This window comes from Narcine bancroftii, chromosome 2, assembly GCF_036971445.1.
Source record: "Narcine bancroftii isolate sNarBan1 chromosome 2, sNarBan1.hap1, whole genome shotgun sequence".
In the NCBI taxonomy this organism is placed as follows: domain Eukaryota; kingdom Metazoa; phylum Chordata; class Chondrichthyes; order Torpediniformes; family Narcinidae; genus Narcine; species Narcine bancroftii.
The window spans coordinates 310836620-310864085 of record NC_091470.1 but is presented as its reverse complement, the minus strand read 5'-3'; the positions used below and the strand labels follow the sequence as shown (position 1 = coordinate 310864085).

Sequence of the window (27466 nt, the reverse complement as noted above, 5' to 3'; positions counted from 1 at the left end):
CAAAACATCTGAGCAAAGCTGGAACACGTTAGCAAGGATTCCTTGAAAATAGAACAATGAAAAATCCTGTCAAAGATGTTGCTAATTGGAATGGAAAGTCTTTGCAAATTTATAAATTCAAATATGTAGAGATTATAGCCACATGAAAACTAATTATTTTAACCTAAATCTGGAATCCAGAAGATTAACTTTATAGTATGGAACAAAATTAAATTGTACTTAACCAGAATCAGGAGCCATTCTTGAGAGAGTGTTTCATACTCAACAAATGTTGACAAAATGGCCAGAATTAAGCACCCAAGGACTAACAAAAATCTGTTAAATGAAAAACAAAGATTCATGATTAAAAAGAGTAACATCGAAGAAACATCGCAATATTTTAAATCAATACATCTCGTACAATACATTTCTAGATATATGTGGAAAAGTTAGTATTTCAGATAATTCGATCACCAAAGTAAATTTATACCATAAATTTAACAGAAAAAGATGCATTCATTTCATCTAGTTAGAAAAACATGTACAGCAAGCAACATGTTCTCAATGTGCTCTTTCACAAGGCAATGCTCTCCACTGAAAATACTACTCAGAATCAATTGATCCAGAATTGGTCACTTTGTTCAATATCATTTGTGAGTTGTATGTCTATTAGCTTGTTCCCTTGATTGCTACCACCATTAGAAAACATGTAACTTGCTTACTCATTGTATGCCTTTCAGTGATTCTGCAAAAGACAGTTGTGTTCCTTAATGCTGATATCCATGTAATGTACTAATAATAGTATTGAAGACCCCATTCTACATTTGCAGGTCTCTTTCAGAAAATCTCAATGTGGGGGATCCGCGTCGTTGTGCTGTTCGGCTGGGTTGAGGGGCCAAGACCCGGTGGAGACGGGTTGGGCTTAAATTATCAAAAAAAAAAATCTCAATGTTATTTGTGCCCTTGGGAATACTCAATTATTCAAAAGTATGAATGAAGTTTCCCTTATGGATCAGGGTAAAGAACCATATTACAGTAAATATCAAAGCTAGTATCTAGAAGCCTAAATTGTTGATTCAAAGATACAATTCAAATCCTAAGTAAGATCATGAAGTAAATAAATCTAGAATAAAATACTAGTGTCAGTAATGGTGTCACTCGATTCTAGATTTTTGTATTCAGAAAAAAAACCTCTATAATGTTTTGCTTATACCTTGAAAAATGGCTCAGATTATATATCCTTACCTCCGATGGATGGTGAGTTGCTCCAGCATTTTTGTGTTTTTATTCCATGACTTGTATCTGATTTCAGAACCAAAGCAATAAGATTGGCTTGTATGTGCAATCTCAAAAGACATTTAATGCAAGGTCAATGAGAGATGGGCAATGAATATCAACCTGGCCAAATGATGCCCACATATAAAGTGTATTTTTCTTAAATCAGGCCAACAAACACTCCAATAGAAGTTTATAAGGGTCACAACATATATTTCACACAGTAATCCTACAACTAACCTAGATCACATGTTCTCACTGCCATCCTCCCTTCTAAAACAGCTGCATAGAAATAAAACATGCAGAAACACTTGGTGGAACAGGATTTTTCCAAATTATAGATGGAGGCAGATAATATAATTTGCTTTTTGCCCTTGAAATTTGGGGCCTCAGTTATCTTAAACACAACAGACTGGAACTTGTCCTAAAAATTAGTTAAAAACCAGAGATGATTAAAGCCCTTGAAGTACAAGAAATCAAAGATACTCAATTAATGTGGAAGCTTAAGGGTTGATGATTCCTTCATGAATGGCTCCACACAAATAATTTCTATATCACCATGACATTTGAGTCGACTGCTAGTTAATGCTTGTTTCCCAATTCCTGCCGTCAGTGTACATACAAACCACAAGAGGGACCCAATGCTCTGTGTGATTTATTGATTTCCTCTGTCGCAAACTCTTCACAGTTCCTGCTGTACATGATGACGATAACAGGATTATGATGAGTTTATTGGCATACATATAAATAAAATATACAAATTCCTGACATTCTTAATTGTTGCAGCCAAACAGGTATTTTATCAAAAATCATATACATTAAATTGCTGTACTGAAAGAGATGATAAATGTAAAAGATAGATAATAAATATTTACTAATCCTAGTGCAAAAAAAATGGTGTTTGAATAGTGCAGACAGATATTTTTGTGGCAGTGGTTTCTGATTAGGGTAGTAAGGGAAGTTTCAAAAGCCTTGGTCAACGCTGGGGGGGGGGGAACTGTTCTTAAATAGCAGGGTGCCATATTTCAGATTGATGTGCCTTCTTCCTGAAGGTTGTATAGTGAGGCAAGAATTTGACTAGGGTGATGGGGGTTGTCTGCCTTCTGGAGGCAGCGCCTTATAGATGTCTTCAATGGATGGGAGGTCAGAGCCTGTGATGGATTTGGCTACGCTTGGGGCTTTCTGCATTCCTGGGCATTTGAATTACTAAACCAGGCTGTGATGCAACTAGTCCATATACTTTCCAGTCCACCTATAGAGGCTTGTTAGAATATTTGACAAAATGCCAAATAACCTCAGATTTCTTTCAGGCTTTCTGCATTCCTGGGATTTTGAATTACTAAACCAGGCTGTGATGCAACTAGTTAGTATACTTTCCACCAGTCCACTCATAGAAGCTTGTTAGAATATTTGACAAAATGCCAAATAACCTCAGATTTCACCAGGTTTTGGTGCGCCTTCTTCAAGATTGCCTCAATGCGCTGGCTCCAGGACAGGTACTGTGATATATAGACTCCCAGAGATCTTGAAGATACTACCCTCTCCACTTACATCCCATTGATGCAGACAGGTGTGTGGTCCCTCAGCCTCTCCTTCCTAAAATTGACAATGTGCCTTGATTTTGCTGATGTTTAGAGCAAGATTGTTATTCGGCCACCACCCAACCAGATTCCCATCTCCATCCTGCAGTCTGACTCATCATTTCCCATTATTTGGCCAACAATGGCGGCATCGTTAGGGAAGTTGTAGATTGCATTGGAGCTAAACTTAGCTGCGGAGTCATTAGTTGACAGGTTAGATTAATTATTTCAAAAACTTCAATCTTTGGCCAATGCCTGTGGCAGAAGAAACCAATTGTTTAAATGTTACCCCTAATTTTTTTTTCATTTGTTTGTCAAATGTATTAAACAATTGAGCTGAGAATGTAGACGGCATGATGAGCAAGTTGACTGATGATACTAAAATTGGTTGTAGAGTGGAGAGGTGTCCAAGATCACAAAAACTTGGAAAGTGGGCAGGGGGTTGGTAAATAGAATTTAGCTCTGACAAAAAACGTTTGATAAGTTAAACTGGGGCAGTACCTACACAGTGAATGGCAGGGCTGTGCAGTGTGTTACTGAACAGAGAGACTATGGTGTACAAATACATAGTTCCCTGACAACTGGAACACAGGTGTACAGGGTGGTAAAGAAAGCACTTGGCATGCTTGCCTTTATCAGCCAAGGCACTGGATACCAGAGTAGGAATGTTATGATATAGTTGTACAATATGTTGGTTAGACCACATTTGTAGTATTTTGTGCAGTTCTGGAGAACATATTACTGTAAATATGTGAATAAGATAGAGAGGGTGTGAATAACATTCACAAGAATGCTGTCTCTATTGGAAGGGTTGAATTAGAGGAACAAGGCTGTGTCTGTGGAGAGATCACATGATAGAGATATATAAAATTATGAGAGGTATAGTTAGATACCCAATGTCTGTTGAAAATGAGGGCAAGGATCTGAGGGTAAATTTTTCATAAAGATTAATTGGAATCTGGAATGAGCTGCCAGTGGAAGCTGGAACAGTAATGGCATTTAAGTGGTACTTTGGCATGTACTTGAATGAACAAAAAAAAAGGTGAAATTAGTATTGAGAGGCATGATGGGATGAAGGGCCTATTTCTATATTGTACAACTCAAGCCCTTCCTAGAAACCATATAACACTATTGTTATGGGATCAAATATTGGTTTAAACATATTTTCTTGTTTATGTTTTGACTAAAAATATCCATACATATTTCACTGAAAATGATGACTCAATTTTGAATCCCATTACATGGGATATTTTTAAAATCTAAATACTGATTATTATATGAGACAGATATAATTGATCTAGGAAGGGCTTGAGTTGTACAATATAGAAATAAGCCCTTCATCCCATCACCAAGGACAACACTCAAGAGTCCAATCTTGCACCATCAATTGGTTTCTGAATGCAACCCCAATGACAGAGTGAAGGAAACAGCCTTTTTGTCATGCAAGATCCATATAATAACTTAAATTCATGGCCATGGCCAGAACTCCAGTCTATCAAGTATTTGTTCATCACAGTTCTGATGAACTCAAAGGGCCTACAGAGAAATCAAACTGGAAATGAATGAGCAAAGTGAAAGTGGGATAAAAGCCAATGCAAAAGATTTGCTGTGAATTGTCAGGATATTATTTCAGAACTTGAGAAATGAAAGAGTTTAATAGCTGCACTTAGTTCCTGAAGTAATGGGAAAAGTTACACAATACAATAAACCAAAGGATCTCTCCTTCCTCCATAGTAATACAATAATTTGACCATGGTACTACAGCCTCACTCCCCTCCCCAAACCCCACCTCCACTCATAACTTCATCCATTACCCTAATGCCAGCTCAGCAAGAAACTATCCATGTCAAAGTGTACAATTTTGATTTCACCAGGTGTGACACTGCCATGTTTTGGAAATTTGCAAGAGGGGCTGCAGTGATGGAGGCCTTTCTGCTCCCGTTGTGACATTGATTGAAGAAGAAAAGCAAAATAATTATCATATCTACTTACACTGATAAAGAGTAAGTAAATACCTTTCACTGATATCTCAAAAAGCTTGGCAGCAAATAACTTTTAAATTCAGTCACTCATGCAATTAAGGAAGCTCAGCACCCAGCTTGAACACAATTTCACAAATTTCAAAATAAATGATTTATAGAGATGCGTGGGTTAAATATTAATCAAGGCACTGGGATGATTTCCTTGCTCTTCCTCGAAATAAAGCTATGAAATCTTTTACGCCCATCCGGACTTAAGTCAATGATGAAAACAAGGAACAAAATATTGTTACAGAAATAAGAGTGAGAGTGTCATAATCATGTACAATACAGTGAACAAGACAGCAAATTTCAACATAGACACATCAGTAATTAAAACTGGAAAATAGATATCAGTGACAGACAGGCTTTTCCTTCGCATGTGCAGTAAAACATCTATTTATCTTGTTGATAGACAGCACCAAAATAAAAGCATGATTTTTAAAGTCTAAATTGGAATGCTCTATGAATTAAATTCCCACATACTCAATTTCACAAATGTGAGATGTGTAAAAATCTACATGGTTACCCTCTTTTCTCTTGAAAGCTGAAGAATCCTTCCCAAACTACATAAAATGGCCACTTTTAGTGCTTCACATGAATATTGAACTAATCTCAGAAGATTAGGAAAATCTCTAAGTGAATTCCAGGTGACTTTAATGCTTTAGCTGCACAAGTTCCAGGTGACTTTAATGCTTTAGCTGCACAAGATTCAGATAGTTGTTGCTCCAGACACCTTATTTTATATTTATGGATTAGCATTTCACTCGTTCTGTTTATTTAAAAATAAATCCTTTCTATCCTCTCTGGCATACTTGAAAAAAGAATGTAATAAGACAAGTGACCTATCCCAGATGAATTTTCAATGCATATACTCTTTGGCTTGGCTTCGCGGATGAAGATTTATGGAGGGGTAAATGTCCACGTCAGCTGCAGGCTCGTTTGTGGCTGACAAGTCCGATGCGGAACAGGCTGACATGGTTGCAGCGATTGCAAGGGAAAATTGGTTGGTTGGGGTTGGGTGTTGGGTTTTTCCTCCTTTGTCTTTTGTCAGTGAGGTGGGCTCTGCGGTCTTCTTCAAAGGAGGTTGCTACCCGCCGAACTGTGAGGCGCCAAGATGCACGGTTTGAGGCGATATCAGCCCACTGGCGGTGGTCAATGTGGCAGACACCAAGAGATTTCTTTAGGCAGTCCTTGTACCTCTTCTTTGGTGCACCTCTGTCTCGGTGGCCAGTGGAGAGCTCGTCATATAACACGATCTTGGGAAGGCGATGGTCCTCCATTCTGGAGACGTGACCTACCCAGTGGAGTTGGATCTTCAGCAGCGTGGATTCGATGCTGTCGACCTCCGCCATCTCGAGTACTTCGATGTTGGCGATGAAGTCACTCCAATGAATGTTGAGGATGGAGCGGAGACAACGCTGGTGGAAGGGTTCTAGGAGCCGTAGGTGATGCCGGTAGAGGACCCATGATTCGGAGCCGAACAGGAGTGTGGGTATGACAACGGCTCTGTATACGCTAATCTTTGTGAGGTTTTTCAGTTGGTTGTTTTTCCAGACTCTTTTGTGTAGTCTTCCAATGGCGCTATTTGCCTTGGCGAGTCTGTTGTCTATCACGTTGTCGATCCTTGCATCCGATGAAATGGTGCAGCCGAGATAGGTAAACTAGTTGACCATTTTGAGTTTTGTGTGCCCGATGGAGATGTGGGGGTACTGGTAGTCATGGTGGGGAGCTGGCTGATGGAGGACCTCGGTTTTCTTCAGGCTGACTTCCAGACCAAACATTTTGGCAGTTTCCGCAAAACAGGACATCAAGCGCTGAAGAGCTAATATACTAAATACTGAGTAATTGACCTTGTCAGGTAACAGACCTCTCAGTAGGCGAGCATTTTGTTTAAAATGGCCACAAGCCTCTGACCTTTAGAATAGCTATGGATAGCTATAGGTGTAGACAAAATGGTAAAATGTTTATTTGGGGAAGGGCTAATGACTATGGAATTAGGCAGGAACTGGGGAGAGTAAATTAGGAACAGAGGTTCTTGGGGAAAAAGCACAGAAGTAATGTGGAGGATGTTTAGGTACCACTTGCATGGGGTTCTGGATAGGTCTATCCAACTGAGAGAGGGAAAAATTGGTTAGGATAAGGGAAATGGAGGTGAGACAGCTAGTTAAGAGGAAGAAGGAAGCATACAGAAGGTTTAGGAACCAAAAGACTGTAAAGGCTCATGAGGATTATTTGATAACCAGGAAGGAATTTAAGAAGGTGTGGTGAAAGATAGATCTATGTGGCATAGATGTATGGACTGGCCAGCCTGAACCTCCCTGACCTTCCCTAACCCTTCCCTAGGCTCCTCCCAAGATTTCTCAATAAAAGCAGGTGTGCCCGAACTTTCCCCCTCTTGCTCCTGACCAAGTAGTGTATCAGTAATGCTCAGGTATTTGGTAATTAAAGCCATTTAATCACTCCATCATGTCGATGTTATTATTGTGGGCTCCACAGAAGGGACATAGGAGAGCTAGAAGGGGCACGAAAAGGCCTTGACAAGTAGGATTAAGGAAAACCCTAAGGCATTCTATGTCTACATGAAGAGTATCAGTAGTACTGCTTAAGGATAAAGTATGCAACACGTGTCTGGAGGCAAAGGAGATGGGGCGGAGTCCTAAATGAATACTTTGCTTCAGTATTCATCAGAGAAAAGGACCTTATAGGACAGTATAGAATAAGCTTGTGCTCTACTGCATGTTGGAGTTAATGTGGTAGCTCAACTTCTTCAAAACAATACAATTTACAAGTCCCTGGGACCACCAAATGAGATGATCCCAGGTTTCCACAGAAAGGAAGAGATTGCTGGGATTTTGGAAATAATCTTTGCATCCTCCCTGCCCACAGGGGAGGCACCAAAGGATTGGAAAATAGCAAATACCATCCCCTTGTTCAAAAAAAGTAATAGAGAGAATCCTGGGAGTTATGAAGCAGTGAGTCTTATGTCACTGGTGGGCAATCTAGTGGAAAAAAATTCTTAAGGACAGGATTTACAAGCATTTAGAGAAGTATAGTCTTCTCATGGACAGACACCACAGCTTTCTGAGGGGTAGATCATGCCTCACAAGCCTAATTTTTTTTTCCAGAAGTAACAAAAAACATTGATGAAGGTAGGCCAATAGATATGATGTATATGGAGTTTAGTAAGGCATTTGACAAGGTCCTCCATGGTAGACTCATTCAGAAAGTCATGTGGCATGAGATCCAAGGAAACCTGGCTGTGTGGATTCACAACTGGGTTGTTTGTGAAGGAAGAGGGTAGTAGTAGATGGAACATATTCTGCCTAGAGGTCAGTGACTACTGGATTTCTGCCAGGATCTGTTCTGGGACCCCTGCTCTTGGTTATTTTTATATATGACCTGCATGAAAAAATAGAGGGATGGGATGGATAGAAATTTGGAAGTGTTGTGAAAAGTGCAGAAGGTTACAACAGGTATGTAAACAGGATGTAGAGTTGGGCAGAAAAGTGGCAGACAGTTCAATTCGGATCAATGTGAAATGATGCATTTTCGAAGGTCAAACCTGAAGGGAGGGTACATGGTTAAGACAGGATCTTTAACAGTATGGAATAATAGGGGGACCTTGGGGTCCAAATCCAGACATATCTCAAGGTTTCTGCACAGGTTAATAGTAAATTTAAGAAGGACTATGGTGTGCTGGACTTCAATAATCAGGGGATGAGTTTAGGAGTTGTGAGATAATGTGGTAGCTCAATAAATCTCTGGTGAAACCACACTTGGAATATTCTGTTCAGTTCAAGTCATCTCATTACAGGAAGGATGTGGAAGTTATGGAGAGGGTGCCAAGGAGATTTACCAGAATGTTGCCTGGATTGGAAAATATGCTTTATTAGGCAAGATTAGCAGAGCTCAGGCTTTTCCCCTTGGAGTGAAGAAGGATGAGAGGTGATTTAATAGAGATTTACAAGATTATGAGAAGCATATATAAAGTAGACAGCCAGCATCTTTTTCACAGGGTAGGAGGAACAAACACTGAAAGACATCTGTACAAAGTGAAGGGGGGAAGGCTTGGGTAGACAATGGGGGTGTATTTTTCTTACACAGAGAGTTGAGGGTGCCTGGAATGCAATGCCAGGGCTGGTGGTGGAGATAGGAACAATAGAGACATTTAAAAGACTTAGACAGGCACAGGGATGAAAGAAAAATAGAGGGTTATGAGGTAGGGAGGGTTTAGATTTTTTTTGTTAGTTGTATATAGGTCAACACAACATCATGGGCTGAAGGGCCAGTACTGTGCTGTAGTGTTCTATGTTCTAACAGAAGAACAATAGGGTCCAAATTCATTGATCTCTCAAAGTTGCCACACAGGTTGATAGGGTAGTGAAGAAGGCTTATGGTATGCTGGCCCTCATTAGTCGGGGATTGAATTCAAGAGTCACATGGTACTGTTGCAGCTCTATAAAATTCTGGTTGGACCACTCTTGAAATATTGTGTTCAGTTCAGGCCACCTCATTACAGGAAGGATGTGGAAGCTTTGGAGAGGGTGCAAAGGAGATTTACAAGGATGATGCCTGGATTGGAGAACATGTCTAATGAGGCAAGGCTAGCATAGCCCTAACTTTTCTCTTTGGAGAGAAGATGAATGACTTGCAAGAGGTCCATAAGATTAAGCGAGGCTTTATAGTGTGGACAGCAAGTGCCTTTTTCCTGTGTGAGAAAAGCAGAAACCGAAGGATATCAGTACAAGTTGAGGGGAGGAAAGTTTAGGGGAGACATCAGGAGTAATTTTTTTTTACGCAGAAAGTAGTGGACACTTGGAATGCATTGCCAGAGATTGTGGTGGAGGATGGTACAATAAGGCCATTTAAAAGTCTCTTAGACATGCACATAGATACATGAAAAATAGAGGGTCATGGGTGTAAATTAGCAAAAATTTAGTTTGTTGAGTAAGTTCTATCAGTCGGCACAACATTGTAGGCTGAAGGGCCTGCACTGAAATGATCTATGTTCTTTTTGGTGTATCATCAGTTATAGTGTGCTCTAATTGTAAACATGGAATTCAACAGATCCATTTGTCAAACTAAAATATTAAAATTAAAAAGTTATTATAGCTATTAAAAGTAAATTGAAACTGATATGTACAATAAATCTTGATGTACTTTTGGTTTGGAGGTTCCTTACTCTTATAGCAGCTAAGAGTAAAGAACCTTCTTCACTGCAGTGTAAAGAAACCCAACTTATCCAATCTTCCACATGACTAAAGTCCTCCAATCTAGGCAGCATCTCTGCACCCTCTCCAGCACAATCACATCCTTCCTCTGGCCTGGTGACCAGAACTGCAGACATTCATATACAAGCCTTTGTAACATAATGTCCTGTTTCTTGTATTCTGTGACTTGACCTACAGAAGGCCAGTGTTGCATATGACCTCTTGACCACCTATTATATTGTTGTAGGGGTATGTGTTTTAAAAAATCATTATCACTTTCAAACTTAGTGAAGAGAGTTTAATTTTAATAGGTTAAAAGTGTTCCAGTTGTAACATTGCACCTGTCCCAGGCTTTATACCAATTGATTCTGAACTCACTGTCTGGGCTCACAATTATGTACTGCGGCAAAATCAGAATACTGATTTGATGTCAAAATGAACTCATAATAGTGACTTATCCTGGCCACCCACATTGATGCAATGGCCAAGAAAGTGCACCTGACTTGTACTTTCTCAAAAGCCTGAGAAAATTTGACATGTTGTACAAGAACTTTGAGAGATGCAGCATTAAAAGTATTCTTTCAGGATGCATTACTGCATGGTACAGGAACTGCTCCATCCAGGTCTGCAAGAAACTGCAGGTTGATGAAAAAAATGGCTGTGCAGCTGGAGCGGATGTAATGGCAGCACTGCGGACTGCTAGAGAGCAGGGAGCAGAGACACTGCGCTCCCCTTCGAGGTTCTACCGCCCAGTCCTACTGCTGGCGGCTCTGCACAGGCTTTAAATGGCCCATTAAAGGAGCTTCATCACCAACATCGAAGTACTCGAGATGGCAGAGTCCGCAAGCATCGAATCCACGCTGCTGAAGACCCAACTGCGTTGGGTAGGTCACGTCTCCAGAATGGAGGACCATCGCCTTCCCAAGATCGTGTTCTATGGCGAGCTCTCCACTGGCCACCGAGACAGAGGTGCACCAAAGAAGAGGTACAAGGACTGCTTAAAGAAATCTCTTGGTGCCTGCCACATTGACCACCACCAGTGGGCTGATCTCGCCTCAAACTGTGCATCTTGGCGCCTCACAGTTCGGCGGGCAGCAACCTCCTTTGAAGAAGACCGCAGAGCCCACCTCACTGACAAAAGACAAACCCAACACCCAATCCCAACCGACCAATTTTCCCCTGCAACCGCTGCAACCGTGTCTGCCTGTCCCGCATCGGACATGTCAGCCACAAACGAGCCTGCAGCTGACGTGGACATTACCCCTCCATTAATCTTCGTCCGCGAAGCCAAGCCAAAGAAATAAAAGAAGAAAGAAAGGATCTGAGGGTGGTTTGTTTTAAAATCCCGTGACCACGGGGTCTGGGCTCCAGATGATGCTGAGCTAAAATCGGCAACAGCCTCAAGGCGTTGCAGACTCTGGTGAAGTGGAGGAGTGGTGGACGGCACCAGAAAACCTGGAGACCACACCCCGTTTGGGAAGGAGAAGTAGAGGAGATGACCGACGGGACAGTGCCCAGAGTGGCAGTCCAGTGAGGGTCTTGGAGGCTGAAGAACACACAGGCAGGTTGTAGGTAACCCGGGGTGAGAAACCCACATAGGCCACCGGCTGCTGGGAAATGTGGTCAAAGGACTCACACCAGGCTGTGGACTGCTGGAGACTGGTTTGAGATTGGCTGAAGGGTTGCCAGGTATCGGAACCCTAGGTGCAACGAGATGCTAAGGATACTGGAGGCATCCTGATCATGTCAGAGGTGTGTATCTGGAGCTAAAATTACTGCTGATTTGGACTGAAGCCTGGGTGTCTGCTGAGGCTGTGGGAGAGGTGAAGCCATGGACATTCAGTGACTCTGTGGGGACTCACTTTTACTTTTTTTCTCTGGCTGTAAGGGACACCAAGCAATTTCTGCTGATGGCAAATCTTTGTTGGACATGGTAATGTGGTGGCGATTGAGCTGGTGCTCCAGATGCCATGCACGTTTCAGGGAAACACTGGGGCCCAGTGGTCACTAATTGCCATGATGGCTGGCCACCAAGGCAGCCTCCTGTATGTTTGGGACCGCGAATCCGGACAGCGCTTCCTCATGGACACAAGAGCAGAGGTCAGCATCCTGCCCCCATCGGGACAGGACACCGGGGCAGGCAGTCGGTCCTCACACTGAGGGCTGCCAACAACAGGACGATATGGACCTATGGTACCAGCAAGACACAACTGCAGTTAGGAGGCACAATGGAACAGCCGCTCCTCAGGGCAGACGTCCTGTGCGCCCACAGCCTGCTTGTGGACCTCAAGGGAAGGAGATTGGTCCATGCCAAAATTTTTCAAAGACGCCAGTCTCCCAGCACTCCACCTGGACTATGTATAGAGATCAGACAATGAGTACACCGGGGTCCTGGCCGAGTTCCCTGCAGTGCTTGCCCCTCATTTCACCACGGTGATTCCCCAACATGGAATACAGTACCACATCCAGACCTAGGGCCTGCTGCTCCACACAAGGGCAAGACGCCTTCCTCCAGAGAAGCTCCAGCAGGCAAAGGAGGAATTCAGAAGGCTGGAGGAGCTCAGCATCGAATGGCGGGCGGACAGCCCATGGGCATCTCGCCTGCACATAGTACCCAAAGCAACTGGGGGCTGGAGACCATTCAATGACTACTGCCATGAGGCCATAACATCGGATCAGTACCCCGTGCCGCACATCCAGGACTTCACAGCTATCCTGCACAGGGCAAGGATCTTCTCCAAGATGGACCTCATGCAGGGATATCATCAGATCCTGGTACAGCTTGATGATATCCCCAAGACAACCATCATCACCCCGTACGGCCTCTTCAAGTTCCTCTGAATGGCATTCGGGATAAAGAACGTTGCACAGACCTTCCAGTGACGCAGTGGGCCAAGACCTGGACAGCACCTTCGTGTACCTGGACAACATCCTGGTGGTGAGCAGGAACCAACAGTAACTTATGGCACACCTCCGCAACCTCTACACCTGACTCAGTGAGTTCACCCTGTCGATCAACCCAGCCAAATGCCAGTTCGGATTGGAGGCCATTCCTGGGCCACAGGATAATTAGGAAAGGAGCCACACCGTTACCCAGTAAAGTGGAGGCCATCTGGAAGTTCCCCAGACTCAACACGATCAAGGGACTACAGGAGTTCATGGGGATAATCAACTTCTATCACAGGTTCATCCCCTCAGCTGCTCCGATCATGTGGCCCTTGTTCGCTGGAATGGCAGGCAAGGCAAAGGACATCACCTGGAATGAGGATTCAGCGTAAGCCTTTGTGAAGGCCAAGGAAGCCCTGGTGGACACCACTCTCCTGGCACATCCCACGTCAGATGCTTCAACGGGCCTCATGGTGGATGCCTCAGGAACGGCAATTGGCGGAGTTCTGGAGCAGCAGATCATAGGAAGTTGGCAGCCGCTGCCATTCTTCAGTAAACATCTGTGGCCTTCAGAACTGAAGTACAGTGCTTTCGACAGAGAACTACTGGTTCTGTACTTAGCCATCCACCATTTCAGGTACTTCCTAGAGGGCAGGTCTTTCATGGCTTTCACAGATCACAATCCCGACTTTTACCTTGGTTAAGATCTCAGACCCCTGGTTGGCCCGCCAGCAACGACACCAGTCTCAGGATACACAACAGATGTAAGGCACATCTCTGGCAAGGACAATGCAGTGGCCGACGCACCATCCAGGCAAAGTATCCACACGCTATCAAGGGGAATGGACTTGGTGGCACTGGCAGAGGCACAACAGAAAGACAAGGAGATGCCCCACTACAGGACTACCATATCGGGACTGCACCTCCAGAAGATCCCAGTTGGCACAGGTAATACCATCCTTCTGTGTGACATGGCCACTGGTCAGGTCAGACCCATCGTCGTAGTGGCTCGGAGACGACAGGTTTTCAACTCCATCCATGGACTGGCTCAACCATCCATCAGGATCATGGTCCAGCTGGTGGCCAGCAATTGTGTGTGGCATGGATTGTGGAAACAGGTCAGTGGGTGGGCAAAGGCCTGCATGCAGTTCCAAACAACCAAGGTACAGCAGCACACCAAGACCCCACTCAGCACTTCGAGCCCACAGAACGAAGGTTCGACCACATCCACGTGGACATAGTATGAACCTTGTTGGTATCCCAAGGTTTCCATTATCTTTTCATAATGGTCGACCGCTTCACCAGGTGGCCAGAAGCAGTCCCGCTGGCAGACATGTCCACGACCTCATGCGCCAGGGCCCTCATCTTTTCTTGGGTGGCATGGTTCGGGTTACTGTCCCACATCACATCTGACAGAGGGGCCCAGTTCACCTCCAGTCTATGATCTGGCCTCGCCAGCTGTGGGGTGCCCAGCTGCATCACACAACAGCTTACCACCCTCAGTCCAATGGGCTGGCGGAGCACTTCCACGGGCACCTCAAAACAATGCTCATGACCAGGCTCCAAGGACCCAATTGGGAGGATGAGCTACCATGGGCCCTGTTCGGCATCTGCACAGTACTCAAGGTGGACCTTGGCACCTCTTTCGCCGAACACGTCTATGGACTCCACTGGTGGTCCCGGTAGTATTCATACCATCCCCAGGCAGACAGCAGGATGATTCTGCAGTGTTCCACAGCAGGCTAAGGGAAAGAGTCGGCAACCTGGCCCCGATTTCACCTTTCAGACTCGGACACATGAGGACCAACATACTCAAAGACCTGCAGGACTGTGAGTATGTTTTCATTCGCAGAGGTCCATGTCATCCACTGCTTCAGAAGCCATTTCGAGGGTCCATTCTGGGTCATCTGCAAAAATGGGGCCACATTCAAAATGGAGGTCAAGGCAAGATGGAGGTATTCATCACAGACAGGTTGAAGCTGGCACACCTGAACCAGGTGCACCTGGTCGAGACACCAGCACCACGCCAAAGAGGTAGGCCACCGAAGGCTGCAGAGTCTTTGCCTCCGGGCACCAAGGACAATAATAAGGATAATACCGCTGGTTCTGGGGAGGGGGGTGGTTCATGTGGCAGCTTGCTGCCACGGCGATGGAGCAAGCATTCTGGACAGCGAGCACAGTCAAAGGTCAGAAGCCCACGTAATGGCACTGACCCCAATAAGTGAACTGACACGTGAAAGGCAAGAGCAGCTTAAAGTCCAGCAACCCCAAAATGGTACACCCAACAGACGTGGACAGCACACAGGGAAGAAGGGTATTATTATGCAAGAAAGTACCCACATGTGGGGAAACCTGCTTTTGTTATGCATGTTGTGACATCAGCCAAGGGGGGCCGCGGTGGGAACAGGGCAAGTATAAAAGTCAGGCCTGAGCCCTAATAAAATTCAGAGGTTAATTTGGCTATGTGTGTGTGTGTGTCTTCTTTTGAGTAGTGTGCGGCTACAGTAATATCAAATTTTCTGTTTTATTACATGACAATAAAATAATCTTGAATCTTCAACATGGCTCAGACCATCATCTTCTCCCTTTCATCAACTCCATCTGCAACTCCCACTGCCTTGGAAAAGCCAATACATTAAAAGACTCATCTCTTCCCTACCACCCTCTTTTTACACCCCTCTGATCAGGAGAAAGATTCACAAGTGTGAGATCAAGCACTACAAGAAAAAAGGACACTTACTTCCCCATCACTATCAGACTCCGGAATGGATCCTAAAACAGTCAAATTAGGTTGGCTTTATTCTGCAGCAACTATTCTCTCTGAAATTCTGCACTTTTATACTGTGTCGACTTGTAGTACTGTGAATGAGATGTCTATCTGTCTGCTCGCAAAACAACTTCTGTCACTGTATTTTGGTGCAAGTGACAATAAACTTGAAGTTGGACCACCCATAAAAATACTGTGGCTGCAAGAGCAGGTCAGAGGTTGGGTATCAATAGTGAGTGACAGCTAAGCACTTTTCCATCATTAACGAGGTACAAGTCAGGCGCTGGATGGAATACTCTTCACTTGCCAGGAGGACGCAGCAGTAACACCACCCAGAACAAAAACTGACTCTCAGCTGATATTGTTTCAATGTTTTTGAACTTTAATTCCTTCTACTACTGATGCAACACAGTTGCATTCGCTACCATATATCAAATGGAGAGCTGTTACTCCAGCAGCACCTCTTACACTGTAACTTCAACTACCAAGGTCAAGGGTAGCTGGTGCATGGTAACTTTTCAAGTCACACGCCATTCAGACTATGAAAGATATTGCTTTTTCCTCAATGTCACTGGACCTAACACATGAAATTTCCCATTTGAAACCATCGAGGGAGCACCTTCACCAGTAGGTCTGCAGTCCATCAACAGGATGACTCACTATCACCTTCTCAAGAGCAATTGGCAATGGGGAGTAAGTGATGGCCTTTCCAATGGTGCTCAGATCCTGAAAATCATTAAAAAGAGATGAGTGGAAAGAGTGTGCAACATTGAACAATGTGAAGTCAGTTATGAAATTGACAAGATGTGGGATATGGCCAAGGTATTCACTGATCTTGAACATGAGAGTGCATAATTCAGCATTTACATTATCAATGTTTGAGTCTACATGTTAGGAGACCTCTTTAATCCTCACCACATTATTCAAAGTCACACCAGAAAATTTAGCAGCTGCACTCTCCCACATTTGAGCATCTTTTCCAATCATCTGCTACAACCTATAAAAGGATGTCACGAGTTCCAGTCACAAAACACTACCCCTTTTAGAAGGGCCTCTTCCTTCAAACATTGTTGGCTATCTCAAGAAGTGAAAATTCAGCCCCTCAATTATACACTCTGACAGTAAGTAGCATAGTTAATACTGACTAGAATCTGAAAACATGAAAAAAAAAGACTTTCTGATGTGTCCAGCAGCAGATTAAACTGGTGCATTATAATCAAAGCAGCACAATCTGGTTTAGCTCTAATATATTTGAATGCAATGTTAGATGCAAAATAGAAGTACAGTATTTGGGAAATGAATGTTATTCCCTGTATATCTTTTCTACTTGTATGGTTACAGGGTTGGATGCTGGTATGAGGTCTGAAGGGAAGGGAACGATCCACAAACATTTCCACTCCACAGTACACTGCAGATTCTGTACTGGTAATTACTGAAAATTGCAGTGCAATCTGTCTTGATGCTGATTTTCTCATCACATGTTTTCGCTTTAAAGGCAGGGGATTGCACATTGTTTATTGAACTGATTTTGACTCAGGGTGATGAGGCAGACACACAAATAAATGGTGCATGATCAGCACTCAAGCACCCCTCTCAGCACTGGGTGGCAAGTTCAACAATTAGGATGAAAATTATGTACCCGACACAATCAGGCAGATTTTGAGAGAGAATTCCTTTTAATCCTTTGTTCAAAATGGCTCCATTAGTTTCTGTCAGTATCATTTTTGATCCAATTAATATTGTATCCTACATGAAAACATGGGAACTAATGCAAATATATTCTAATTACAGTAAAACCCATGGTATCTGGCACCTACAAGGATTAGTAGATGCTGAACGAATCGATCTACTGGTTGCTTGAGATTGTGTGTTGTGAGATTGGCAAACTAACAGTGAGGAGGCCAATTAGTGGTGTGGTGTGGTGTGGTGCATGTGGTGAAGAGAAAAGACTATCAATGGCCAAAGACAGAAGATCAGACTTAGAAGAGTGGATTCTGAATGAAGTGGGGTGTAAAATGGACTAAGATGGATGGAGTGTGCAATTGGAAGGCAGAAACATGATTTGAGCCAATAACAGGTGGTCCAGTATTTTTTACCTATTTATTTTCCTTGATTTTTTTTTGCTGTCTTGCTTGAGACCACCGGTTGCTTGAATTTAGGATAACAGGGGTTTTACTGTATTTATTATGTAAAAAAGGAAGCCCAGAGGGAATAGATTTGAAAAAGATTTATCAAGCAAGAATATATAATTTATGAGATAAGACCATAAAATTTTGGGACTACTTATAATACTCTGGTGAGAGAAAGAGATAATGTTTCAGATCGATAACCTTGCATCAGTATGAAAGATGAAAGGAGATAAATAGTTTGTAAGGGAGTCCACGACCAGATAAAACCTGCCTTGGCGAGAAATGTTAATGCAGATTAAAAGGAGCATTTGTTATCTGTAGCAGTAACTTGAAACAGCTTGGCTCCTCATATTTCAGTCATGCCAGAGGTTGTCAAAATGGTGCCATTCAGGAGTAAGGCTGCATCAGTGGGGGGGGTGGGGGGTGGGGGGGCAAGTGTGGTGTGGTGCATGTGGTGAAGAGAAAAGACTATCAATGGCCAAAGACAGAAGATAAGACTTAGAAGAGTGGATTCTGAATGAAGTAGGGTGGAAAATGGACTAAGATGGATGGGGTGTGCAATTGGAAGGCAGAAACATGATTTGAGCCAATAAGGGGTGGTCCAGTAGATGAGAAGAGTTGATATGCACCCTAAACTGTTTGGGCTATCCCAGAGCCTAGACTGAAGATTCAGGGTGGATAGAGATATTTCAGGGTGGATAGAGATACATGGAGGAGTTAACTTCTGTGCTTTTTAAAGAGGGTTTGATTCTAAACAATTAAAGAATAGTGTGACCTTAGCGAGAGGTCGATCCAGAGCTGCACTGTGAAGATTAAGATATCCTGGAACAGATCCATCTAATTTGCTCTGCAAAGCTTCAAAAGGAGAAAAGCACAGGGATCGATATCAACATATAGGAAAACCTGATCACTTCAGTTGGACTGGGCTTTGTTAAATTTTGAGAATGGGCCTTAAGGAAGGATGTTAAAATGTTGGTTCAAAAAGAGTTTACTAAACAGAACTGTTTCCATCATTTTCTAATTTTGATAGAGGCAATAAATGTTGGCCTTGCCAGTAATGTTCTTTTGCATAAGATTAAATAATGTTTTATTTTCTCTCTATAACTGCCACAGGATGTTTCTCTACATGTCTGGTGTATAGAAGAGCTTTGCATATTACATGAACTGGAGCTGTAGCAACAGTCAACAGATACAATGAGAAACTGACCACCGCCCAATGGATGCACACTGGCACCCTCTCGAGGAATAGGAACAGACATGCATCACATTGGCTAATAGGGGTTAAGAATTGAGAGGTTTTAGTGGTGGATGTGGGAGATGTCTTATTTATGAGGTTAAATGGAATGGATTAATTCAATGTTAAATCAGACACAGAATGGAAAAGAAAATATAGGAGAATGCTGAGTAAGAAACTAAAAGGGAAATTTCAAAAATGTAGTATTTCTCCAAGATCAATTCAGTGTCTGATGCAATAACTCTCCATACTTCAAAATGATCATATCCCTGGTGAAGGTGATTGAAGTCTATTGTTTAATTGTTGCTATTGCAATATAATCAGTTAACAGGTTGATCTAACTTTTTGAGGCTATTTTAATTGCAGTAACTTTATGTACCCCATTGTAAAGTTAAGGCAGACTGAAGACCATGTGTTAAGAGGTTGTAATTCACCATTTGCTTTCAGCACTTTTGAATTTGATGTCATTATTTATTTATTAAGGCTTTTCCAATTCTAAATACTTCCTTTTTGTTTGCATCAGTTAATAGAATCATTGAAGTCCTTGGAATCAACCATGTAAACAGTAGAAGTAAAATGCATTTTGTGATTTTTTTTTACTGTAGTGACAAGATTATTGATCCACTTCCTTTGATGTATCATTGTGCCACAAATAGAAGGCCGTCTTTGACTAAATCACACAAGTACATGGTTATTTGATGAGAACACAATGTCACCTTCACAACTTCAATCAGGTACGCAGGTTTATTTAGTTCAATTCTGTGGCATGGTTTCTCATCTACAGAATTTGTAGGTTTCACACACTTAACCAATATTTTAGCAACATCAGCCACTTTGATATCTTCTTTAATGTGAAATACAACATGTTCACAATCACTACTCAGGAGACAAAGTCTTGGAGAACAAGTTCTGTTTTATTTCGGGTCTGCAGAGCTGGGTGTCTCTTAGTCACAAGACTCACCGGAGATTTGAAATCATCACTCTTTTGTACAATTCCACGCTTAGCAAAGACACCTCCCCTCACAGCTCCTTCCAATTGGAACCCCAATATTTCACAGCCTTCCCATTTCTCTTCCCATCCTCCCTGATATTACAGGGTTCCTCCTTGTTCATACATCGCATGTAATGTTAATCAGGCAGCCTTGTCATTGGGGGCGTCCAGGTTAATATTTATATTTTCATTAAGCAAGAGCAGTAGTGACTGCAGGTTACCCTAGGCCGTTTTGCCAGTTTAAACCAGAATTATTTGTCCTTGAAGGTTCTGATACTCAAGGGGTCCACTAACTGTTAGCTAACTGTTCTCAAATTCTAATCTCATCACATTCCACTGCTTCTCACAGTGGTGCTAGTTTAATCACAATCCACCACTATTCACATTTAATTTAAAAAATGTTATTTTATACCAGTGTTCTAGTTTCCTGCTGGAGAAACAAACACTAGAATTGTATATAACAACACTATAACAATCAATATCTGTCCTATCTGCATCTCTTCTGTTCATTTTGTATTCATTATTTCTATTGATCCATAATCCTTAGTTATGTGGTCAAGAATAAAATGATATTGAAAGTTAGAGCTAACTTTTTCCAGTGATAGAGCCAGGAAATAATTTCCTCTTTGCAGAGTTTTTCTCCCATTCTATTTTGACAAAAATATGTTGTTATGAGCCCAGAGGACCCTAAAACCCAGCAGCATTAGATATTCACCAAGAAAAATGTTTACTTAAACAAATGTTGCTTTTAATTATCTTTAAACATAAAAAAAGAACACACTTTAACTTATCACTATTGACTGAACTAACCTAACAACCTCCTTTTAATTCTACGCGCACATGCATGTAATGTGTGTGAAAGTTCAGAAAAGTTCTTTGGTTCACAGTCCAATCTCAATTCTCATTCCTCCAAGCTAACTGGTTGCAGGCAATTCTTATACTGTGCACAGAATTTAACGTTTATAAAGTTCACTAGGCTTTGGTGCTTGAAAGGTAAATGATTCTTGTCGGTTTTCAGAGAGAGATTTGTTGTACATTTACTTTCATCAGCCATTTAAGTGTCTTGCTGAAGAAACTTGCCCCTTCAGGGTCCTCCAGATGATAACCTCTTTCTTTCAGGTTTCACAGAGTTCCTTTTAGTTTTGCTTATTCCAAGTCAAACATTAGACAGCCAGTTCTCTCCTCTTGACAGCAGAGTACAGGTTCTTAGGCCCACAATGTTATGTTGACCTATATAAACATACTCAACAATCTAAAGCTTCCCTACCTCACACCCATAATGCTCTTTTTCTTTTGTATCCATGTGCCTGTCCAAGAGTTTTTATTTAAATGTCCCTGTTGGATCAGCATCTACCAATCAGCCTGGCAATGTATTCAAGGCCTCGACTTCTCTCTGGTTTTTTAAAAATCCATATACATGAGTTATGTACAGATGCAATGTAACTCTTACTTTCTATTACTGTTCAGGTACATAAAATACAGAATATAGCAGGAAGGAAGAGGAATACCCTGTACTAAATAATGATATAAAGGAAGAGGAACAAAATGAATATTCGCAGTTCGAAATAGTGATACAATTGAGCTCATTCAATAATGCAGACAGATCTTTGGTGATCTGGCTGTGAGGTCAGGCTGTGAGGCAACCAGTTAGTATGCCTACTGAAGTAATAGAGTACTGAAAAAAATGCTGAATCTCCTTAAACTCTTGGAAAAGTAAAGGTATTGATGTGATTTCCTAATGGCTGCCTTGATGTGCTAGCCCAAGGAGAGGCCATCTAATATGAGGATGCCCAGGAACTTGAAGCTACTAACTCTCCGCACTGCTACTCTGTCAATGAAAACAGATGAACGGGCCTCTGCTTCCCCTTGTTAAAGTCCACAATCAACTCCTTGGTCTTCTGAATAGTGAGAGCAAGACTGTAGTTCTGGAAATGCACAACCAGATTCTTGATCTCCATCCTGAACTCTGACTCATCATTTCTTGTTATTCTGCCAATAATGGTGGTACTATCAGTGAATTTGTAGAATTCCTTGGAGTTAAACTTGGCTACATGCAGCCTAGAAGAGCTCCTATGTTGATGGTTAGTGAGGAGGAGGTGATGTTGCCGATCTGCATGGGCTAGGGTCTGACGATGAGGAAATCAAGGATCCAGTTACAAAGTAAAGGACAGATCTCTGAATTTGGTTATCACTTTGGATGGTATAATGCTGTTAAATGTGGAGCTGTAGTCGATGAATAACAGCCTGATCTAAGTGCTCTTATAGTCCAGGTAGTCCATCTGGTGCAGGTAGTCAATCACAGAGTGGAAGATTAATGATGGCATCTGTTGCTGATCTACTGTGATATGGAGGAATTGAAGTTGGTCGTTCCTGAGGCAGGGGTTGATTTAAGCCTCAGATACAAGTGCCACCATCTGATGGTCATTGTAGCAGGAAACTTTGCTGTTCTTGGGGACCGGCATGATTGATGTCCTTTTCAATCTGGTGGGGACCTCTGAAGGATGTGGCCAGGTACACCATCTGGGTCAGCTGCTTTCTGAGGGTTCACCCTTCCGAAGGCTCTTCTTGCATTAGCCTCGGTGACTGGGTGCACAGTGTCGTCGGGGCTACATGAACTCGAGAGGGTACATCATTATTTTTCCTTTCAAAGCAAGCATGAAAAATGTTGAGCTCATCCTGAGATATCTCATTGCATTCACTGATGCTGCTGAGTTTCACTTTGTAGGGAGTAACAGATTATTCTTTTCATTTCGGAAATTAACTTCCTACAAGACCCTGAATCACCTGATTTGAACACCATCAACGTGGTCTTCAGTGAGCTGCACATTTCCTGATTTATCCTGAGCTTCTAATTATGGTATATTTAAATATTTGAGAAAGGGCACCCTCCTCCATGCATTTCCTGATAAAGTTGGCAACAATTGTGGCACATTTTTCATAGCCACCACCAAATCCTTGAACACAGCTCAGTCTACCATCTCCAGATTATGTAAACCACTTTCTTAAAATTTTAACCTTGCTGTCTGGGATTATGACAGTGACAAACCGTCCATGCTGAATTCTATTTCTCTCTAATGACGATATCTGAGGAATGACGGAAAGTGAATGAGCTTATTCCATGATGTGTTTGCCATTCCAAATATTGGTATTCTCTCTCCTTTTATGATGGACTTATCAGTACTTATCTTGGGTTCTTTTCATGACAATGAAGAAATGATAATTATGGTCTTTTTCCACCATCTCTATAGTTCTAGATAGAACCTGCTTTGCCTCCAGATCCAAAAATATTAGAATCTTCCAACATATGCACTCCAGTATGGTTTGTGGCATCAATCTTGCTGTAAACTGTGACCTATGCTAATGTTGGAATGATCTCTTCCAGTATGGTAGTGGTCTCTTGATTACCTGCTTCAAGTCATTTGGGTGTATATGTACCATTAGCCATCCATCAGACAATAGGTTTTGTAATTTTGGCTACCATCCCCGTCTACTCCATCACTTGGGGATGGAGCTTTATCTTCAACGTGGCTGGCACATCACATTGAGAATAAATTACTCATTTCACTGAGGAGAGGCAATTAGTGATGTGATATCCAAAATCTTCAAAGTATTCAACTGCATCCCTCAGAATACATTTGTATTTGGTTTGTTTTCTGGTTTTTGGATGGCATTCTACAATTGTCATGTGCTTTCAATGTAGTTTCCTCTGCCTCGTCACTAACTGAGATCGTGGGATATCTTCACAACTTTGCAGACCCAGAGTGACAGGTCCTTCTTGTAATGTGGATCAACTATTATCCCAAAGTGTGTTCCTTTGATCCGCTTTATTACATGTTTGGATGCTGCCTCCTCTATATTCCACAAGATGAAATTGCTTTGTTCATATCCATTTAAAGTTTCATATCCATTTCCAGAGCAAACCTTTTTACATAAATGAGATGATAGTGAGGGACCACCTGGTTTTACATATTAATTGTGACCATGAAGTGCTGTAAGAACATTTGTATATTAAATCATTGATTTTTGTATTAAGTTTTGGGAACAGTGGTCAGTCAAAGGTGTCGCCTAATTAGTGATTGTGGTTGGAAACTTTTGCTGTTTTAGGTACATCTCGATAAAGGGTCCAAAGTCAAAACATTTGACTGATCATTTGTATCCTTGGAGGCTTCCTGACACCATTGAGTGCCTCCAGCCTGTCTTTGTTCTGATGGGATTAGTTAGAAAGGTAAAAAGGATAAAAGCGTAACTTTGAAATCTTGAGTAATCTTTGTTGTGCAGGATTAAAGAGTTACACAATGACCTCTATAATATTTGAGACAAGATACTTTATTTCTTTTACTTGCCCCTGTGCTCCACAGTTTAAAATTTGTAATCAAACATATAATTAAAGTGCACATTCAAGCTTTTAGTCAAGCTCATTTTGTTTTGAAAAAACAAAAATTGAAAAATTCTAGCACATTTTTTATACATAGTTTCCTCATTTCAGGGCACCATAAAGCTTGCGGCTTTTGGCTTCACGTATGCTTAATTGAGGCAGGTATATGAGATCGAGACTTGCTTCTAAGATTTTGATCACCCTTGGAGCCTGTAGTTGCCATTTTTTAACATGAGGACCAGAGTTGTGCCAATGAAAGTCAAAGAAGTCATTATGAAGTAGGAAAAAACAGTAAGAAACATCGCCCAAACTGTAGGATCACCAAAATCAACAGTTTGGAACATCATTAAGAAGAAAGAGCATACTGGTGCCCTCAGAAATCACAAAGAAACTGGTGTTCCAAGCAAGACCACCACTGTTGACAGAATTCTCTTCATAGTAAAGAAAAAAATCCCAGACACACGTCCGACTGATCAGAAACACTCTTCAGGAGGCAAGTGCAGATATGTCAATGACTACTGACTACGGAATACTTCATGCAGAGAAATACAGAGGCTACACTACAAGATGCAAATCATGGTAAAGGTGATGTGCTTCGGATCTTGGGCAGTTCCTTTATGCCTCCACATGTGGCTCTTACCATCATTCTGATACAGGTTCATCTTGGTCTCACCTGCGCACAAGACCTTTTTCCCAGAATTCTGTAGGCTCTTTAAAATGTAATCCAACTATCCCCTCTGTGGCTAACTAGTGGTTTGTATCCTGCAGTCTAACCTCAGTGAGTCAAGCAGTAATAGTGGGAGAAAGAGAGTCAGTTTTGAGACAGTTCTTCATTAGGATTGAACTTGAACTTGATTTCACAGCTCAGAAATCTTGCAGGGCATTTACAATTTTATTTATTGGAAGCTAAAATGCAGATTATTATATTCGAATGATAAATGATCACTGCAGCAATCTACATCCTGGAGAACTTAAAACTCCAGATTCAGTCTGTCCGTGAGACTAATTTTCTTCAAAGATTCGTGTTTTCTTTTAGTGTTCAAAGATTAGTGTTCAAAGATCTGTGTTCCAAGATCCGTGTTCCAAGATCCGTGTTCCAAGATCCATGTTCAAAGATCCGTGTTCAAAGATCCGTGTTCAAAGATCCGTGTTCAAAGATCCGTGTTCAAAGATCCGTGTTCAAAGATCCGTGTTCAAAGATTCATGTTCAAAGATTCATCTTCAAAGATCCATGTTCAAAGATCCGTGTTCAAAGATTCGTGTTCAAAGATTCGTGTTCAAAGATTCATGTTCAAAGATTCATGTTCAAAGATCAGTGTTCAAAGATTAGTGTTTTCTTTTAGGGTTCAAAGATCAATGTTCAAAGATCCGTGTTCAAAGATCCGTGTTCAAAGATTAGTGTTCAAAGATCCGTGTTTTCTTTTAGTGTTCAAAGATTAGTGTTTTCTTTTACATTCAGAGAGATTTTCCATAAAGGATCTGTTTCAACAATGCAATACTGAACAAACAGAAAATTCTGAAAACACTAGAGGTCAGGCAGCCTCTGTGGAATAAGAAGTTTATACTCCGGTTCAAGACCATTTCTCATTCATACCCATTCATTAGCATAGTCTGACCTGGGCATATCCTTTTGTCCTGCTACTAGTGACACATAGCTCGGACAATAAATCACATTGCCTTTAATAGTCCTATTAACTCCCCCCTCACCCCTTTCACAGATGTTTCCCTTTGCCCTGTTCATTCTTCCCACCACATCAAATTATTATTTTTTAATTCCTTTTCATTGTGACAAACCATTTCAGATCTGAAGTGTTAACTCTTTATTTGTCCTCCGATGCTACTTAATGCATAATGTTTTCAGCATTTTTGGATTTATTTCAGATTTTGGCAACTGTATTTTTCCCCCTCTTCATTTAACAATATTTTCTGGCTGCCCTGAATTATCCAAAAAGTTTTTTAATGTTCACTAATTTGATACAATATTAAATAACATCCCCTGGTGTTACTTGGGTACATGTCACTCTACAGTTTGCCGTGACCCTGTTTTCAGTTTTATCTGTGAATAATTAAATAAAATTCTTACTGTTGTTTTTCCAAAGGATATTGCACAGAACAAATATTTTCCCCTCAAGACTTGTCATATTCTAACTCACTTTTTATTATGATTGCATAAAGCTATTTTTATCTTAAATCAGTCTAGTTTTCATGAATTATTTTTAGCTATAACAGCTTCCGGACTTCTTGTGAGAAGAATCTCCTCTGAATTCCTTAATCAGTAATATCCCTGATTTGTCACCAGTATATTATACATGATAACAGAAAGCTTAACATAGCGATTATGCTTTATCCTTGTAAAAAAAACTTGTTCCGGACTTATATGGCCATTTGAAAAATCATATCAGCTACATAAATATCAGTGAATTTATCCAAGATCCAAATTCTTGTAACTAACTTCAAAGTTTTTCTGGAATATATTGTTACACCAAGTATTTTTTTACTTCTCCATTATCTCATGGCAGGTGGGAGGAAGTCTTCTTTCCCATGAAATTGTGGACTCTTCTGAGAACACCCATCACCCATGGAGTTTTAATACAATCAGTTCCTGGTCTTGCATAAGAGGCAAAGAGCATAGAGACCTCCCAAATGCATCTCCTCGTCTTCTATGTAGCTCCAGAATTTCCTGACCATACCAAAGAATAGAAGTAAAGCAAACTCCAACACCTGGGGGTCAATGCTTCACGATGTAACTGGATCATGGATTTCCTCACCTCCAGATCAGAATCAGTGAGGATTGGTAAGAGTATCTCGTCTACAACCTCCATCAGTACTAAAGCACCATAGGGCTGCGTTTGTAGCCCCCTGCTCTACTCATACATCTACATTCTGTGTGGGTCGGTAAGACAATAATGCCATCTACAAATTTGGTGATGAGTCAGCATACAGTAGGGAGATTGAAAACTTGGCTCAATGGTGCACCAACAACAGCCTTGCATTCAATGTCACCAAAACTAAGGAGTTG

General features: G+C 41.7%; 1 protein-coding gene across 3 annotated transcripts in view; it reads right to left on the bottom strand.

Annotated features, from left to right (window-relative positions):
* Nucleotides 1-27466, bottom strand: part of kcnq3 (potassium voltage-gated channel, KQT-like subfamily, member 3) — a 192944-nt gene that overhangs the window by 98004 nt on the left and 67474 nt on the right. For all 3 annotated transcript variants that reach the window (XM_069921648.1, XM_069921646.1, XM_069921649.1), the window contains exon 2: nucleotides 225-315. In XM_069921648.1, the coding sequence (XP_069777749.1) occupies nucleotides 225-315 (91 nt within the window). The remainder of the gene's footprint in view (nucleotides 1-224; nucleotides 316-27466) is intronic.